This window comes from Haliotis cracherodii, unplaced genomic scaffold (assembly GCF_022045235.1).
Source record: "Haliotis cracherodii isolate W230 unplaced genomic scaffold, xgHalCrac1.p SCAF_4, whole genome shotgun sequence".
In the NCBI taxonomy this organism is placed as follows: Eukaryota; Metazoa; Mollusca; class Gastropoda; order Lepetellida; family Haliotidae; genus Haliotis; species Haliotis cracherodii.
Window position 1 is genome coordinate 46,580,371 of NW_027266297.1, and position 13,796 is coordinate 46,594,166.

The window sequence follows — 13,796 nt, forward strand, 5'->3', positions numbered from 1 at the left end:
TCCGCGTATGAGCGTATTTGTAATGAATTTAATGTTTCTACGAGTAAAGATTGGCGCATTAAAGGAGCAAACCATGGTCTAGGTGTTCCGTACAGCGGACAAAGAACTGTTAAAGAAGTCAGCGATGATTTAGTTAAAAAAACTCACCAACCATTCGATCCATTTAAATTCTTACAGATAGACAATCTTTTTGTAAGATTGCATAATCTTAATCATGGCCGGGAACTTTCGAGTAATGATTGGAGAGGTTCTCTTATGAGTTTTAAGGGTGGTTTGGCTTATATTGTTACAAAATTTATACAAATGAACGATACCGCAAACGCTTGGAATGAATTTCTTAATGATAAAACGGAAAATAATTTTACTAACCCAGGAGTTGTAAGATTTAATGAATCGATAAGAACTTATGTATGGGCAATTCTCGGTGCACAATCGCAAACACGAACGTCCATTATTGGTACTGGGACGGCGTTCGATGCACAAAAACAGTTTGTCGCAAACGTGGAGGACGCCATTAATTCACCAGTTGACATACCATTGTCTATAAAACGTTTTCAAGATGTATTACAGTACGCTCAATCCAAAGTGGACTACGTTTATGCGCCGGGATTATACATGTCTCCGAGTAATATGGAACTTAAGATCGGTCAAGTGATCGGTTATAGTAATAAAATTGTTATCGCTACCGATCAAGAAAAACCAGGTATAAAAACGTTGAATTAATAACGCAAACAATCACAGGTGAAACGGAAATAGTCAAGCCACAGACACCACATGTATCACAAACATCTACTGACGCACAACCACAAGTGTCACCGCATATTGCGGCTAAGAATCAACAGCATATCGATGAAAAAACAGCGCTTGTATTAGGTGGAGTCGCGGCTGGTTTACTCATGATTTGGTTAAATAGTTTTTAGTGGATATGTACAACAGCCCTGCAATTGCTACGATCAGTGCCCACAAGTTTTGACTAAGCCAAGTGGTGGTCTTAGCTAATAAATTCAATAGCCAGGAAACAACACTCCCTATTATACCAGGAAGTGCGGCCGCGGCTTTCTCAGCGAGCTTTCCCAGTGCTGAACCTAATGCTTTTAAATGCTTTTTTATCCACTCTTTTATACCATCCAACGTAGGCGGTTATCCGCTACCACCTGTATCACCTATGCCACCGGTTAACGCGAGAGTCAAAGTCGATATAATAAATCCCAACGCGGTTAAAATACTGGCAATGGTTATTCCCTGTTCTCTGAAAAATGTTTTAATTTTATCGGCCAGTGTAGTGTCATCGTTGAGGACTTGATTGATAGTTTCTCGAATTCGACTGATTTGCGAACGAAGTGCCTTTCTATTACTGGAAGCTGCTTCGAGGTGGGCCGATCTTTCGTCTTCTAAGTTACGCAATCTTTCCGCTACGCGGCATCTACTGAACTCATCACCCGCCTGTTCAAGTTTTGTTTTCTCGTAAGCTATATGCTTGTCGATTTCGGATATCTTGGCTGTATTATTCATTAGTTCTCCCCGCATTGTTCGCATTCCCTTGTCAAGACCTCGTAATTCCCTTATACTAAACTCCGAGGATGGTACCTGTAACGTGGAATTATCGTAATAGGTATCTAAGATTTCTCCGAGTCCGTCCGAGGCCACCATCGAGGAAGCGAATTATCTGTGTTGTTAACGAGTTTATCACGCACAGTCCGAAGAGCCTTAGTAGTCTTCGCGGGAAGTTTTTCTCGTCGGTAGTAGTCCACAAAACCTAATTCGTCACGAACAGTGCTGATGCCTTTTTTGCGGCTATCGTAGACAAGGCTAGGGGCTTACGAGTACGATAATGCATAAGATCAATATCCGGAGAGCCACGCAGTCGCAATATTCCTTTACTATCTATCTCAAACTTTGAATAGTCACGACCAATAGGACTATCATCTTTAAAGGTATCGTAATAATCATCAACGGCTGGTTTCAAAAGTTCATCATTTACGGTTGATTGTAATATTTCATTGTTAAGATTCGTAAAGCTGGTTTCATGAGTACTCTCTTCAACTGGATTCGGGTTATCTAAATAATCTAGATCAAAATCAGTCATTTTATATTAAACATATGGTTATATAATTTCAATATAACAATGTCTTCACAATACTGACGCAAGTTAAACCCACAACGTAGACTTCGAGATCCATTAGGGGTCAAAGCAATTCGTCAGTCTTTAACTATAACTAATAACCCTAGTACCATTGATCAGAATCAAGCGCTTCTGGTTCGCTTTCCTAATCTTGGCGCACAGGATGTGTTAGTTCTCGGAACTGTCCGACTAGCATTTACGATTATTTTGTTACGACGTTAACAGGGAGCCCGTTCAGAACATAGGTCGTGCTATCGTTAAGAACATCGCCATTAAAATTAGCGGTAATGAGGTTTTGAGTATCGATGATAGCGATGTATACCATTGTTACATGTATCTATGGAGAACGGATAAAGAGCGGGAAAACTTACAGTACCAAGGTATTTGTAATCGGAACACATTGAGACTGTGCATAGGTGCTGAAAATGGTGATAGTACTGTCGTAAAAGATAAGGTCGCATTAGGTAAACGATTCTATATTCCCCTAGACTTTGAATTACTAGATTCCCACATGCCCTTTTATCAAGTATCCCTAGGCGATAGGTCACATGAATGTTCGTGTGAATTGGGTCGTGCGCATTCATGCTGTAATCCTCCAGTAGTCGGTGTATTGCAGATAAACCCTCCAATAGTTAACAACTAATGTTCACCCTCCAATAGTTATCAACTAATGTGCACCCTCCAATAGTTTAAACTCCATTAGCCGATCATGTCAGTCGAACCGTGTTTGTGAACTTTGATAGACAAAACGTAGAAACGCACCCTCCCAATTAGTTAAGGAACTACGCTCACCATTGGTTTGCATATGCCAGTCGACGTTCGCACGTTACCCTGCAACACATAACCACAATAGTTTGGCAGGCTTTTCTTCTGCAGTGAACATGCCGCCGTGATATAACTGAAATTCTGTTTGTAATAAAGGCACTAAATCCCAAATACACGAACCGTCCTGTATTTGTGTTAACACTATAAAACTACCATGATTTCTGTCCTCTGAGGTAAATGAAACGGAGACACATTAGAAATTAAATTTATTTCAGAAAGACAACGACAAAGTTGCCCCATCTGGTAATACGAGTTTCATGGATTTTTTTGCTGCACTCTCGGCTGTAGTTGTTTCTGTTACTGCGACTGTTGACGTTTCATCCAGAACCGCTGTAGGTGTCAACATTGTCTCAGCCGATTTAGCATCAGCAGAGGTGGTAGATACCAACGTTTTCGAAGGTGCGATAGCGGGACCAGAGGCGGCAGATGTAACAGTTGCAGAGGCTCTCGATTTTCTCTGAATAACTCCGTCTACTCGGTCCTCCATCTGTGCAGATGTTCTCTCTAACAAAAAGTGTTGTGCGAGTTTAGAATGCATATTGGACGTTGTCAAATGATAAATCGTACATTGTTCATACAGTAAAGATTGTAAGAAATATCACATCAAATGCATGTTTACAGCTAAACGTTGGATACTCATTCATTTGTGCACCTAAATGTGTGAAATAGACTATAATCACGGGGGGGGGGGGGGGGGGGGGGCAAAGGCAAATATTATCAAACCAAGCGGTTTTATGAGAATGGGACTGAAGTTAGGAATCATAAAGTTATCATTTAAAAATGAAACGACTGCTTCCCGGGAGAAAAATGTCAAATCTTTATTAAAGTTATCTTTATGTTAGGATGAGAGAAAGTACTTTAAACGTTATGGCATAAACCCTGGTTTGGCTATGTACATCTAATGATATATGCATTATGGGAGTAGGTTTTAAATAATAGGTGAGGCGATGAAAAAAAATAAGAAATTTAACTCACCCATTTATCGCAACATTGATATTAGCAACCAATAATGAAGCATCATTTTAAACAGTAAAAATATGTGCTACAAAACTACATTTGCATCAATTTATAGTCTGTTTCTGATTTCCTTAATTTCTTTATTTTCCCCCATATTTGAAGATATACAACGCTCCTGCAAAAGTAGAATATTTTGGATAAAGCTTCCTCCTGTAAATTTACAATTAGAAACTGCTCATTATAAACATAAAAATGATAAAATCCTAGGCAGACAGAGCATTTATGATTTAGATTAGGTATTTCAGTAAAACTTTAAAAATATGATATTGAGAGTAAAGGCGAAAATTCAATTTTTAGGATTTCCGACAGGACTTGAGATCTATACGACACATCTAGAAACACCAGTGAATACAAATACCTTGTAGCTACGGATAGCCAGAGATCTGTGTCCAGTGCGTTCGGCTATCAATTGCTCGTCCAGGCCGGAATCGTACAGTCTAGTAGCTGCAGTTGCTCGAAGAGAATGATTAGTGAAATATCCTTCAATACCAGCTTGCTTGAAGAGTTTGGAAACTGTTGCACGTAACGGGTGCTTCCCGACGGGTCAATCGGCATACCAGACGGCCTCCTTGATGTAGTGCAGTGGTCGCAGGTAAAATGCGTTGCATTTACCATTGTTGGGTCTGAAATATACATTGCAGTCAAAAATTATAAGAATTTGAAATCGGGATTCACACCACGTAAATTAAGCAAAGATTCATATGTACTTTAAGTGCGATTGTTGCTGTTATTTAAGAGAAAAAAGTGTTATTTTTTCACATGCAGATCAATTGCAAATCACATAATAAACAATTTGACTGCAACAAACTGTTTTAAATTCAATTCTATGCCTAAAAACTTACCTCAGAGACATGTATTTGCGGTATAGTCGAACTGGACATCGCTGTGGCAGTTCAACGTTCTCTGACACTCGAATGGTCTTCCTTGAACATTTTCGACTTTTTAAGCCGCCTTTGTTTGTCTTAGAAATGTCCTCAGTATATTTCAAATAGGTGACGCCACTTGAATCTTCTGTTATTTGAAATTGAGAATTGGGGCCCACACGAAGATTCCCGTGTTCGTCTCCAGCTCGAAGTGCACAGTTTAAGCCAATGAGATAGACCAAAGTGTCTAGCAACTTTTGAGGCGTATCCTCGCCGAGCATACCCTTCTCCCACAGTATATCCTCTTGATCAACTGAAACAACATTTGCCTGTCTTTTCTCAATGCCAATACCCTGCTTAGCTAATGACTTCATGCGAGCATCCAAGACGTTTCTCATTCCCTTGAAATAAGGAGACTCGTAAACGTTAATCTCGACATCATGGCTTCGGAGATAGTATTGCAATGACGCAATCAGTTCATATAACGTATTTCCCCGATATTCTTCACCTTTTTGGTTTCGTACTTCTACCAAGAAACGCATGAGAGTTTTATTAAGATCTGTTTCAAGATGCGAAAGGGCAATAATGTCAGGGTTTAACAAGACATCATCACGTAACCCACGTGATTGTCTTTCCTTGACCCACGCTTGGAAGACGTTGAGGGCCCACCTACTCTTGTTTTCTGTGTTCTGAGAAAAAGCCGAATTACAAAGACTTTGAAGATCCTGCTCTGACACAGGATTGCTAAAACGGTTAGGAATAGGACCTTCGTTATTTCCGGAAATACTGTCTGCGTCATCAATGGTATGAGTAGTAATGGGAATTGGTATGGCCTGGGGAATACTTGCTTCTACTTGTTGAGAGCGTTCCATCAAATCTGTATCATTTCCAGAGAACTCATTTGATTCCAAGATATCACTTTTACCAACACCAAAATCTGGTACAGCCACGTCAAATGTTTCAATATCAGTATTAATAAGTCTTTCAAAATCTGAGTTAAATTCTGCCTGGTACGAGCTCGTAAAACAATTTTGTGTAATGAAATGAATATCTGATTCGGAATCGGAATCTCCCATGTTAATCACGTACAAAGACTGAAAGCGAATTGAGAAATCGCACATGCTTTTCCACGCTCTTATAAGACGAGGGCTCCAATAGTTTTGCTCGAACTTTAGCGCGTTCATGCGCGCAGTTCCAATCGATTCGGCATAAACAAGAACGACCCTCCAATATATATGCACGTGTATATTGGGTGGACATTAGTTTAACATGTATTTTGAATGGGATTATTTTTGCACGTAAAGCAAGTTCTCGGCCTGACGGCCTCGAACTCGCCCCACGTGCAAAAATAATCGTGCCTTTTCGGACCATATCCTACACTTAATGACTACGGTAGAGTAATCAGAGCTGGTGAAGATGCTAGCTATTCCATTGACAATATCTTGCTGGAGTACGATATTTCGTAACCATTATACAGGAAGTTTAGCAATTTTGTACGATCGCGTGCTGCGACACCGAAAGATCACGAGGGACAAAAAAGATACGATGTGGAATATCAATCTAAACGTCCCCACGAGGTCGTTGAAGGGTATTTTGATGTTGTTCGAGGACCCTTCCGATGCGTTTAAAAGAAATACCGAGAAGTTCTACAATCCCAAGATTACAAAAGTAGAATTGACTATCGAGGGCGTTCCTAATCAACTATATAGCCAAGGAATGCTAGCGTATCACCTGTGGGATGAGATTAAAAAACTTCCTTCTATAAAACGAAGCCCGGAAGTTATCGCGGTCGTGAAAGATCTGTCTCTCAGGAGTGTATCAATGGGTGAATACCTCACCACCATTAGTCAGATCTAATGAGGAAGAAAGACTCAGGAATCTTATAGCCAGTCCGGCTTTTAACAGAAGCAAGATATTCGATAACGACTTAGCCGCGTTGCATTTGCAGAAGAGTAATATAAAATTCAACAGACCGGTGTACGTTGGTATGAGTATTCTCGACTTGTCAAAACGCTTAATGTATGACTTTAATTACAACCAACTTAAGAAGCAATACGGCGATAGATGCGAGGTGTTATATACTGACACAGATTCTTTGTTGATGGAAATACAAACCGAGGATGTGTATAAAGATATGGCAGAAAAAATAGATATGTACGACACGAGCGATTACCCAAAAGATAATCCACTGCACAGCGTAGTAAATAAAAAGGTGTTAGGTAAGATGAAGGATGAATGTGCTGGGACCCCTATAGCGGAGTATGTCGGATTAAGGCCTAAGATGTATTCTATAAAGAAGTCCGATAATGGGAAGATAAGAAAAGCCAAGGGCGTTAAGAAGTATGTTGTAAAAAAGCATATCAAACACGAACAGTATAAAGAATCATTATTCCACGGTTGAACGTTCAAACACGAGATGAACTCTTTAAGAAGTTACAATCATAGGATATATGGATTAAGAATGATCAAGACATCATTATCCCGCTTAGATACAAAGAGATGGATTGATAATGATGGTGTAACTACCTATGCTTATGGTTATGGTGGTAATACCGTACCGTTGGGAACTATGAACAACTCTTCTCGTACAAATGCCCTACTCGGTCCATCTTTAAGATAATAAAGAATCGGCTCTCCTTCTTTCGTAACCAATCGACTCATGTTATATGTCTTAAGGGACCATATGGGATTGGTTGCGCGACGTAGGCCTCCTTCGAGTTCACCGGGCTGGTATAAATATCTTACCCTTACTCTATCCGGAAGTTTTCGTTCTTTGCCTCTCCTCGGTGCTGAAGATTCGGAAGTCACGGATTTCATTTTAATAGCATCGGATGGTTTCTTCCCTATTAATCTCGTCACTTCATTATTCAGCGCTGATACAACGGCTGATAATCGTGTCACCCATTCGGTTGATCTCAATAGCTCGGATTTCATTTCGATCCCATACTGATAGCCAAACAAACGTTCCGCTAATGTCCTGTTAAATCTTTCGACGATAGCTTGACTGCGGTGGGCTTCTCTTTCACCACGCCTGATAACGACATCGTGCTTTGTTAACAGTTTAGTTATCGATCCCATAAACTCGCGACCGGGATCTACTTGAAATTGCTTAGGCCATTATAGTGGTCCGCGTTTATATACACGACTCAGTGCATTAGCTACTTCTGTTGAATCTTTCGAGGTTAATGGCTCAGCCTCTTTGTATCGACTAGCCACATCCACTACTGTAAAAGCGTATTCATACGTTTTGCGTTTTACCTTATCGTGAGGAAGAAACAAGAGGTCAGCCTGATGAACTTCATTCGTTGTAAAAATATCAAATTCTTCCTCGGTATATAACGAGGTGCTGGTAAATATATTTGCCACATCGCTTGTTTCTTTAACCAATCCTTGGCCACATCTTTAGATACCGTAGCCGCGGTGGCTAATTTTTTTATTGCTCCTACACCTTTCCAATATCCTAGTGGGCTTTAGTAAATTTTATTCATTATTAATTAATATTGATGTTTCGTTTAATACAACTCATGACTATCGTTGAATCGCATAATCATTTTGGCATAAAAAATTCCCCTGTAGTAGCAGTATAGGTATATAAATCCAGCTCCAGTGGAGTTGCGGCAGAACCCCCATTACCTATACTACTGTATCTTTGAGGGTGGCATCAGTAATGGTGACAAAGTTTGGATATGTCACTTGCTTGGTAATTGTGCGATTTTCGTTTACACTTTTTTAACGTGCAACACATAGTAAATATTTCACCTGAGCATTGCTTATTTTATCGTGTATATATTTTTACAGTCAAAATGTGCAAAATTTTCACTTAGGAAATTTATTAAAGCCTAAATATTCAGTTATTCTATAAATTGACTGAAAAATATGTCCATCTGTATTATTATAACAACGAATTCCAAACATATTTATGTTAAGATGAAAAGTGCATTTCTATATTGTTTGGCTTCTAATCCTACATAATAATCTATTGTGCTGTTTTTAAGCCCATTTGATCGTCTTAATCATTTTTAGTCAATCTGTTAAAGAAATGGACAAATTTTTCATTCAAAATATGTAGAAATATTTAGACATTTTATAAAATGCCTGAGAGAATCACATTTTACAAATTGAATGTACAAAGGAAAAGACTTGTGAAAATTTCCCAGCCAAGACGTAGCGGAACAAGAATAAATCTGTTCAATGTTACAGCAAATGAAGGAAAACAAAATGCAAATATCATAATTACAACCTACCAAATTTATATGTATAATTTTAGGCAGCTTCCTTGTTCGAGGATGGTATCCTTGAATATCCACATAAAGGAACAATATCCCACTCGTCTGCAGCTGTACAAAGAAACTTATTCGATGTCACGTGTCTCTGTAACAATCAAATAATTTAAAATATTGTTTCGGGATATTATAACCTGTTTTCGTTTCTCAACTGATCAACTTAGTTTGTTTCATTTATTTAACATAGGTGTCAAGTCTTAAAGGTCAGCTGAAAAAGCCCACGTGACAACTATTTTCATAATGTCCATGGTTCTTTAAAAAAAAATCCATTGAGTTAGATAACAATGAGCAATCAACGTAATTATTGGTTAACAAAGTATGTTGTTTTTACATCAGCACTTCATGCCATGATATGAGTGTATTCCCTTTGCTTTAGTAAACCTACACATGTAAACACTTACTTATGACATATCCACTGTGCAAGATAACAGTGATTAATCAATCAACGTATTATCTGTTAATCCTTTGATGACTAGGAATAATCCGTTGATTTTCATAAAAGTAAATCAAATGATCATTCATCTTTTGCTTGGCTGCCACGTGCATATTACATAACACACATTACCTGGATTTAGATTGAATAATTACCCCAGACACAATAAATGCCAAATGGGAACCTTTGTCAGGTCATCTGAGTGGTGCTACCACTAACTATACCTGTAATAAATTCATTAAGTGAATGACGACAAATACATAAGTGTAGGGTTATACCAGAAAATGTGGATAACTTGTCTGTTTGTTTAGGCTGAAGAAATTAATTAACATGCACCCTTTGTCGAAATCTTTATAGATCACGGTTAACCAATCAGTGTTCAAATATGTGTAAAACAGATGTTGCCTCCAAGTTTATTTACGCTGTCTCTTGTCACGCTCAGTTGCGTTAGCGAGCAAATCGACTCGAGCAGCTTGTGATCCCCAGCAGCCAGTGTCAGACAGCAAGGCATTAGAGATTAGTGCCCCTTTAAATTGTATATTTATATACTTACCCTATCTCACACAATATGCCCACACGACCATCCTCCAATCTTAATTCCTCTAGCCTGATAGCTCAGTGAAAGAGAACGATTTGGCAGAGGTATACACAGGGTCATCGCAGGCAAGCTTACTGTGGACAGGAGCACTAATTGACCCAGTTGTTGGTCGTAACCATGGAGATGCTGGCTTGTATTCAGGTGAATCCTTTTCTTTTAGAAGCTGGAAACATGGTTCAAGCATGTTTCCACATAGCATCGGAGAAGAATACATGCAAAGGGTGAGATAGGATAAGTATATAAATATTAAATTTATACTAAAATTTCCAAATATATTAGATACTAGTATTGATAGTACTTAGTTTTTAATAAAAACAGGTAAAAAAAAGTATGAAATATCTTTAAAAATCTCCTTGATAGACACCACAAGGTCAAAGAATATAAAACAATTGTATGACGTGTACCGACACGCTGAGATTCAGTTTTGTTCTTGCCAGTTAAATTTTGGAAAAAGCTTTTTTGAAAACTATTAGTTAAACTATTGAGAAACTTCCTTTCAGAAACCAGAATGGTGGCTTTGTTAGAATATCTATGGTCATAAAGTCATTTATGATTAAAGCCATGAAATTTGGAACGTCTGTAGTTAGCAGTGGGGCTCAACGTATGCAACGTATTCTCTCAAAATGCATTTTCTCCCACTTTAAACATCATCTCTTCAGAAACCACTTAACCGATAATTTTGAAACTTCACATGCTTATTCCAACCAATGACAACATCTGAATTTGATTAAGAGATTGAAGTCGGATGTTGAATATGGCCACCATGGCAGCTATATTGAAAAAATCTATTTTTTACCATTTCCCAACTATTTCTGCTCAAGATATACTGTAGTGCTCCCAAATCCTCCAAATAGAAAAGCAGTTTATTATTATTTAGTAATTCCAAAAATTATGAAAAGTGTAATTTTGATGACCATTTAAAGAATCGCATGTGATACATACTGTTGTATAATGGCTAGGACACCTCGTTGGCAGGAAGGTTCAACATAAATCAGCTGAACCTTTCTCCAGGTACAAAAGTAAGTTTAGTTTGGTAAACAATAAATAAGTGGTATAGGTAATTTATAAGTGACATAAATAACACATTTAAAAACATTCTCTATTATAGCTGATAGCTATTATTCTTGTTTTATTGATAAAAGATCTATACTTGAAGTAACAGAAACGCTTATTGTTTTGTTTTTGACAGCTGTTGAAAAGCAATCTACTCCAAGCCAAAGAGAGGGACCTATTCACATACTTCTTCAGCAGACCTGGCCAACTGAGGGAGACATTTGAGAGCATCAAAGAGCGGCTGCAGGCACAGACCGTTCACTGACAATCATACCAGCAGCCCCCTGGCAAACACCAACTGTTCACCGACACTCATACCAGCAAACACCGACTGTTCACCGACACTCATACCAGCAAACACTGACTGTTCACCGACACACATACCAGCAGCCCCCTGGCAAATACCGACTGTTTACTGACACTCATACCAGCAAACACCGACTGTTTACTGACACTCATTACCAGCAAACACCGACTGTTCACCGACACTCATACCAGCAAACACCGACTGTTCACTGACACTCATACCAGCAAACACCGACTGTTCACTGACACTCATACCAGCAAACACCGACTGTTCACTGACACTCATACCAGCAAACACCGACTGTTTACTGACACTCATACCAGCAAACACCGACTGTTTACTGACACTCATACCAGCAAACACCGACTGTTTACTGACACTCATACCAGCAAACACCGACTGTTCACCGACACTCATACCAGCAAACACTGACTGTTTACTGACACTCATACCAGCAAACATCGACTGTTCACTGACACTCATACCAGCAAACACCGACTGTTCACTGACACTCATACCAGCAAACATCGACTGTTCACTGACACTCATACCAGCAAACACCGACTGTTCACTGACACTCATACCAGCAAACACCGACTGTTCACTGACACTCATTACCAGCAAACACTGACTGTTTACTGACACTCATACCAGCAAACACCGACTGTTCACTGACACTCATACCAGCAGCCCCCTGGCAAATACCGACTGTTTACTGACACTCATACCAGCAAACATCGACTGTTCACCGACACTCATACCAGCAAACACCGACTGTTCACTGACACTCATTACCAGCAAACATCGACTGTTCACTGACACTCATACCAGCAAACACCGACTGTTCACCGACACTCATACCAGCAAACACCGACTGTTCACTGACACTCATACCAGCAAACACCGACTGTTCACTGACACTCATACCAGCAAACACCGACTGTTCACTGACACTCATACCAGCAGCCCCCTGGCAAATACCGACTGTTCACTGACACTCATACCAGCAAACACCAACTGTTCACCGACACACATACCAGCAGCCCCCTGGCAAATACCGACTGTTTACTGACACTCATACCAGCAAACACTGACTGTTCACCGACACTCATACCAGCAGCCCCCTGGCAAATACCGACTGTTTACTGACACTCATACCAGCAAACACTGACTGTTCACCGACACTCATACCAGGAAACACCGACTGTTCACTGACACTCATACCAGCAAACACCGACTGTTTACTGACACTCATACCAGCAAACACTGACTGTTCACCGACACTCATACCAGCAGCCCCCTGGCAAACACCGACTGTTCACCGACACTCATACCAGCCAACACCGACTGTTCACTGACACTCATACCAGCAAACATCGACTGTTCACTGACACTCATACCAGCAAACACTGACTGTTCACTGACACTCATACCAGCAGCCCCCTGGCAAATACCGACTGTTCACTGACACTCATACCAGCAAACACCGACTGTTCACCGACACTCATACCAGCAAACATCGACTGTTCACTGACACTCATACCAGCAAACACCGACTGTTCACTGACACTCATACCAGCAAACATCGACTGTTCACTGACACTCATACCAGCAAACATCGACTGTTCACTGACACTCATACCAGCAAACACCGACTGTTCACTGACACTCATCCCAGCAAACACCGACTGTTCACCGACACTCATACCAGCAAACATCGACTGTTCACTGACACTCATACCAGCAAACACCGACTGTTCACTGACACTCATACCAGCAAACACCGACTGTTTACTGACACTCATACCAGCAAACACTGACTGTTCACCGACACTCATACCAGCAAACACCGACTGTTCACCGACACTCATACCAGCAAACACCGACTGTTCACTGACACTCATTACCAGCAAACATCGACTGTTCACCGACACTCATACCAGCAAACACCGACTGTTTACTGACACTCATTACCAGCAAACATCGACTGTTCACCGACACTCATACCAGCAAACACCGACTGTTTACTGACACTCATTACCAGCAAACATCGACTGTTCACCGACACTCATACCAGCAAACACCGACTGTTCACCAACACTCATACCAGCAAACACCGACTGTTTACTGACACTCATTACCAGCAGCCCCCTGGCAAACACCGACTGTTCACCGACACTCATACCAGCAGCCCCCTGGCAAACACCGACTGTTCACTGACACTCATTACCAGCAAACACCGACTGTTTACTGACACTCATTACCAGCAAACACCGACTGTTCACTGACACTCAT

The 13,796-nt window shown here is 40.2% G+C and overlaps 1 protein-coding gene and 1 pseudogene across 3 annotated transcripts in view; one reads left to right on the forward strand and one right to left on the reverse strand.

Moving 5' to 3' along the window:
- Nucleotides 1-11,664, forward strand: part of LOC139480143 (HAUS augmin-like complex subunit 3) — a 57,902-nt gene extending 46,238 nt beyond the window's left edge. For all 3 annotated transcript variants that reach the window (XM_071263174.1, XM_071263176.1, XM_071263175.1), the window contains exon 14: nt 11,331-11,664. In XM_071263174.1, the coding sequence (XP_071119275.1) occupies nt 11,331-11,459 (129 nt within the window). In that variant the 3' untranslated portion in view covers nt 11,460-11,664. The remainder of the gene's footprint in view (nt 1-11,330) is intronic.
- LOC139478282 (uncharacterized protein KIAA1958-like) lies at nt 3,159-5,948 on the reverse strand (annotated as a pseudogene).
- Nucleotides 11,665-13,796: the final 2,132 nt, after the last annotated feature.